The sequence below is a fragment of the Scyliorhinus torazame genome, chromosome 18 (genome assembly GCF_047496885.1).
Source record: "Scyliorhinus torazame isolate Kashiwa2021f chromosome 18, sScyTor2.1, whole genome shotgun sequence".
Classification (NCBI taxonomy): Eukaryota; Metazoa; Chordata; class Chondrichthyes; order Carcharhiniformes; family Scyliorhinidae; genus Scyliorhinus; species Scyliorhinus torazame.
This window is the reverse complement of record NC_092724.1, coordinates 57241429-57247482: the sequence shown is the minus strand read 5'-3', so window position 1 is coordinate 57247482 and position 6054 is coordinate 57241429. Positions and strand designations below refer to the sequence as shown.

The 6054-nt window shown below is 49.2% G+C and overlaps 1 protein-coding gene across 1 annotated transcript in view; it reads left to right on the top strand.

Moving 5' to 3' along the window:
• Positions 1 to 3554: 3554 nt before the first annotated feature.
• The window catches only part of LOC140395221 (cysteine dioxygenase type 1-like), a 47788-nt gene continuing 45288 nt past the window's right edge, over positions 3555 to 6054 (top strand). The window contains exon 1 of the mRNA XM_072482766.1: positions 3555 to 3828. Within this exon, the coding sequence (XP_072338867.1) occupies positions 3659 to 3828 (170 nt within the window). The 5' untranslated portion in view covers positions 3555 to 3658. The remainder of the gene's footprint in view (positions 3829 to 6054) is intronic.

Sequence of the window (6054 nt, the reverse complement as noted above, 5' to 3'; positions counted from 1 at the left end):
TCCGTCTTTTCCAGTTTCCCGAGAGGAGCCCGTGGGAACCCATCTGTCGACGATCTGGGGGCTGGAATCGAGGCAGACCCGGGGCTACTTGGTGGGTCCATGCCGTCCGCCACACTCAGTATGGTGGGGGACCCGGTCTCAGAAGGCGACTGCCTGGAGGAGGACAGCTGCTCGGTGGGAGGCACGGGGTGTGATTTTGAGTCCATCTGTAGGGAGGCGGTGGACTCCCTCATTCCCGACACTGATCGCCCCTCAATCCCCGAGGGGAACTCCAAGATTTTCCATATGCCAACTGCGGTCGCCGAAACCAAGTGCAGCTAGCCCTCGACCGGTGGTCAGACATGGTGCTGCTCATTAAGTCTTCCCGTGCCTACGTTAGAGAGGCGGGAGATGCGGATGTGCCTGAGCAGCGCTGGCTGAAATCTATCCCCACCGGACTTGAGGGATCGGAGGGCACACGGTCCTCTGCTCCCTCCGACCACTGAAAAGGTGACGGTGAAGGTGGCACTTTACTGCTGACATGGAGGTGACCATAGCCAGCCTCAACATCAACGGCAGCAGGGACATGCTCCAAAGCTTCCAGAACTTCTCGCTCCTCCGGGACGGGAAATATGCGCCGTTCTTCCTGCAAGAAATCCACACCGCTCCGGGAGACAAAACCACATGGCCCCTGGAGTGGCGAAGGGGGTCTATATCAATCACCTGACCTCACGTTTAGGAGGGGTGGCATGCTTGTTGGCACCACATTTTCATCCGGAGATCCTGGGGGTCAAGGAAACAGTGCCAGGCCGGTTGCTGCATCAGACGGACCACGAGGGTGGGCAAGGTATATCACTTTGTGAATATGGCCAGCAACAGACGACTTTCTTCGAGCAAGTGTCCATTCATCTTGGCACCATTGCAGAGGGTGAGTGCATCATCTTGGGGGATTTTAATTGTACCCTCGAGACAAAGGACCGCTTTGGTACCCAGTGCGGCTCTCTTGCGGTGGTGAAGTTAAGGAACCTGGACAGATTCTTTGACTTGGTGGATGTCTAGAGGACTCTCAATCCTGACTCCAGCATCTTCACCTTTGTGAGGCCTGGAGTCGGAGCATCCAGATCGACCGCTTCTACATTTCAGGGCGTACCTGCCCCGTATCCCAACAGCCTCTGTGCAGCAGATGCCATGTTCGGACCACCGTCTATTGTGGGCGGAGCGCGCTCTGTCTCACACTCAGTCGCGGTCCGCGTACTGGCACTTTAACAACCTGCTGCTGGAGGACGAGTGGTTCTTGGCTCATTTTGTCGCTCCTGGACCGGCTGGAGAAGGAAGCGTGAGGCTTCCCCTCCTTGAGGTTATGGTGGGACGTTGGCAAGACTCAGGTGCGTACCTGTGTCAGGAGTATGCGTGGGGGTCGACAAAGATGTGGAAAGTCAGGGTCGTTGAGTTGGAGAAGAAGGTGCTCAACCTGGAGTCACATCTCGGTCAGCCTGATGAGGACCCGGCCCTGCGGCTGGTGTACAGAGAGGAGAAGAAAGCGCTGCGGGACCTGCAACTTGTTGGGTCCTGTGGCGTATATGTGAGGTCGCAGATCGAGATCCTCACGGACATGGGCCACGGCTCTCGCTTCATCTACTCGCCTGGAAAAGGCGCAAGATATGTCAGCAGCTCCTTATGCTGCTGACCGCGACGGGTCCCTCGTCTTGGATCCAGAGGAGGTCAAGGCCCAAATTCCGCTCCTGGGCCTGGCGAAGCGCACCATTTATAGGTCCAGGCAGCGGGCGACTGAGGCGGTCATCCGGCCAGACTATCTGCCCCTCTTCCGCGACAACATTTGTGGTCGGCTGTCCCTGGAAAGTGAGCATGCGGTGTCCCCTGCCACCATTGAGGCCTTCCAGGCCCGGTGGGCACCACAGGAGTTGGAGTGCTTTATTCACCCCTTTAATTGCACTCTCATTTGATGTTTTTAAGTTTGCGTTGATTTTTGTTACGTTCGGCAGTGCCCCTAACAGGAGCGGCCCTTTTTGCTTTGTCCTTAAATGTGCTTCCTTTCTTCCATTTTATTTTTTGACCTCAAAAGTGTGGCCAATTAACCTACCCTGCACATCTTTGGGTGATGGGGGTGAGACACACGCAAACACAGGGAGGATTTGCAAACTCCACACGGCCAGTGACCCGGGTCTGGGATCAAACTCAGGCCCTCAGCGTGGTGAGGCAGCAGTGGTAGTTCTCTGGGGAACTTGACCCCTAGTTTCAGAGGCAGAAATGTTTTCAGTAGCAACAAGATTCAGGTCAGGGAGGGACTCAAGTGGGGCTTCAGGTAGGAATGAGATTCAGGCAGGGATTTAGGTCTGGGGCTCAGGTAGGGGACAGGGCGAGTTGGGGGTGAGCGGGAACCACACAGGAAGAAGTGGGAATTTACTTGCAAGGCTGAATTTGCATCGATTTTTCTTCAGAGACACAGAAATTGGACAACAAGGACCCTGACAATGGGAGAAAGTCAATATGTGGGAGTGTCCTTCTGAATCAAACAGTGATTGAGATACTGGAGCTAAATCCTGACAGCCTTCAATGGGCACGGAGGTCCCGGATGAACACGGATAGGGGTTCACCCGGCTGCTGGTGCCGGGAGGCGAAGCGGTGAGAGGGGCGTAAATAGAATTAACAGTTCGTACATACCGGCTTTTGAGCTTCACGATGGCATCGGCGTAGGTCGTAGTTCCCGTGATGAGGTCGAAAAGACCGTAGTCGTGCCGTGAGTACAGGAGGTTGAGTCGGTCGGCATCCGTTTTGGCGAAGGCGGAGGATGCTTCTAGGTAGGCCTCGAAACACTGGAGCCAGCAGTTGAAAAGGTGATCCGCGCGTGGAGCGTGGGGGTCGAGCGAGAGCTTGTCGGGTTTCAGAGCAGCCTCCATTATAACTGTAGTATATCAAATTGATGCACTAAGCGTCAAGAACCACAAAGACATGTGAGACTTTAACTAAGGCTTTAATATACTACATGGGAAGCTTACCCGACACAGACGACCCCAGACAGAATGGGGCCGGTCCCAGAAGAGGGTTCTTATACGTAACTCCCGGGGGAGTGGCTATGGCGGAGCTCTCCGTGGCCAGGTCGGGTTACCTACCAGTGACCGAACCTCTGCAGAGTTACAGTACAATACACAGTATTACAGGGCCACGTTACACACAACTATTATATACTATGTACAATGGTAGGGAAGTACAGTGGTGTAACACCACAATAGTATAAAGATAATGGTAAAATTACTTCAGTAATGTAGCATAACCCATGTGCATCGTCATCCATTTCAAGAACCTAAAGAAATGCGAATCATCTGTAAAATTTCACCAGAGCCTTGGGCACTTGTTCGAATCATAAGTTGAATAACAAAAAATTCCAAAAACTAAGCAGAATTCTAGATTATTTTGACACAAAATATTAAACTGAGCGTCCAGACGATTTGATACGTTGAGTCATCAATTCAGAATGCAGGGAACCAACAGTGGGAATGATTTGATAAATTAATTACTTCCATTCCCTGGAGCTCCTCCCTCTGACCCGCCCACAATTTTTCCAGGCTCCTTATAAAGTACTTTGCTGCAGTCTTAAAGTCACCTTTATTTCTTTAAGCCTGGTTCGGCGTATTTCTTTTAATTTAAACGCGGAATCAAGATGAATCAGACCCAGCTCCAAGTACCGGAGACTTTGGAAGATCTGATCAAACAACTTCATGAAATCTTCTCCAGTGACAAAGTCAACGTGGAAGAAGTGCACGGTCTGATGGAATCTTATAAAAGCAACCCTGTGGATTGGAGTAAATTCGCAAAGTTCGACCAGTACAGGTAACCCACTTCAACGCTCACAGCATTGAGATTCACAGCACCACTGGAAACAGCGTCGAAAAGTTAAATCGTCTCTGGTCTGGAACTTTTGTCCTCCACATACATTTTTTTTTTTGTGTGTGCATTAAACGTTGCAAAATAAGTTTAAGTTTCAGACTGGTAAAATCCAAGCTGTTCGGGACATTTGTTTACTTGAGGCTCAATTGTAAGCGTTGATGTGGTCAAATTGTTGCAATAAGGTGTGATAATGTTGCAAAGTCTTGAGCTAAAATTTAACAACATTTTTCCATCGCTGGGGGTAGAGTCCGGGAATTTTTGACGCTAACCCTATCCCCACCCCCCCCAAATTCCGAACTAAGTTAATGCATTGATTGATTAATTAATGGTTTGATGTATTGCAGTGCCGATGGACAACTTCGCACTGTGTGCCATTTACAACCGTGTTTTCTTCTAGGAAATCTATATAAATGGGATGCCTGCAAGTTAGTGCTCAATGTCTGTCTTGTCACTTTATTAACAGCATCTGTTGTTGAAAACTGGTTTTTCTCGGTATGTTTATGTGCCTTTCCAAGTCATACAGCTTGCAATTCTCACTCCTCAGCATGTGTAGGCTTGTTAACTTGGTGCAGGTGGGCAGCTGGCACCATTCCTCAGCGTCTTCAGGAGAGGAAAGTTAATTATTTTCTTAAAAAGAAACCCCACCCTCTTGGAGAGGTTAGAAAGTGTTGTTTTCCTCGTAATTATTTGGCATTTTATTATTTTAAGTGAAAGTACAAAGAGCCACCTTCATCACGATCTAAAATGGTAAGACTTAAGCGAATGAAAGATTTGTTGAACACATTCAGGAGGCTTTACCTCTTGCACTAAACTAGCCTATCCAATTCAATCTGCTTCCATTCCTTCAAAGATACTTTACAAGCAGAGGTATGTAACTACGTAACATTAACATAAATCTTCGTTGCTCCCCAGCAACCTACAATATTCTTTTTAAATCTCCCCGCCCACCAATACTGAATCTTTTGTGTAACAGCAAACATTCTGTTGGTAGAGTTAGTTTATAAACATTCTCCAAGCTGGATACATTGTTGGAGACAGTAATTACACAACTTCCTTGTTTCAAACTTGTCACTCTATTTGGTAACACAACATTGGCTGTTTGCATGAGCATTGGATTTGTGCTCCTGTTTGGAGTCTTGATCTATGTTAATATTCTTCAAGTAGCTGATGCATAGGCAAATTCAGTAGCTAATACTGTATAGATGAATGCCAGTTGACTTTTAGCATAACACTGCTCGACATAACACGGCTTCACAAAGGAATGTTGGCCTCTTGCATGTCAGTACTTGGAATTCTAATCCTGCACCCTGGGGCACAGTCACAGCACCTGAACCTCTTGAGTCAGAAGGTGGAAGGTTGAAGTCCCACTCAAGAACCATGCACAAATCTAGGTTGCTATTGCATAACACTGCTCCACATAACACGGCTTCACAAAGGAATATTGGCCTCTTGCATGTCAATACTTGGAATTCTAATCCTGCACCCTGGGGCACAGTCACAGCACCTGAACCTCTTGAGTCAGAAGGTGGAAGGTTGAAGTCCCACTCAAGAACCATGCACAAATCTAGGTTGCTATTCCAGTGCAATTCTGGGGAAGTATCATGGGCCATGGTGTCTGCCCTGGCAAGTTGACACAATAGTCATCCTTTTAAGAACACTGCAGCTGATGATCTGGTAATTTTATAATATTGCTGATTGTGGTACCTTGCTGAGCACAAACTGGTGGCTGCTTTTTGTACACCCACAGTATTTGGGTGGCATGGTGGTTAACACTGCTGCTTCACAGCACCAAGGACCCAAGTTCCCCGGTTGCGGCGATGCGGAGCTAAGCCGCATGATTCGGCAGCTCCCGCGATAACGGACTTTCGGGCTCTCGAGAAGAGCCCCAACGGGAATTTTTTGAAGACTTTCCGTGTGGGAAGGGGAGAGTGAGGTCCCCCTTCACCGTTTATGTATTGGACTAGAAGCGAAACGGCCAAAAAAGCGGCGCTGGAGCAGCGGGAGAAGCGAGGGAAGAAAAACAAAATGGCGGCGGCCGGAGATAAAGTGGAATGCGGGCCGAAGCTGCAAGAGTTCATTAAGCGCTGTTTTGAGGAGCTGCGCAAGGAGATACTGGCGCCTATGCTGTCGGCGATTGAAGGATTGGGGATGAGCCAGAAGGCCCACGAG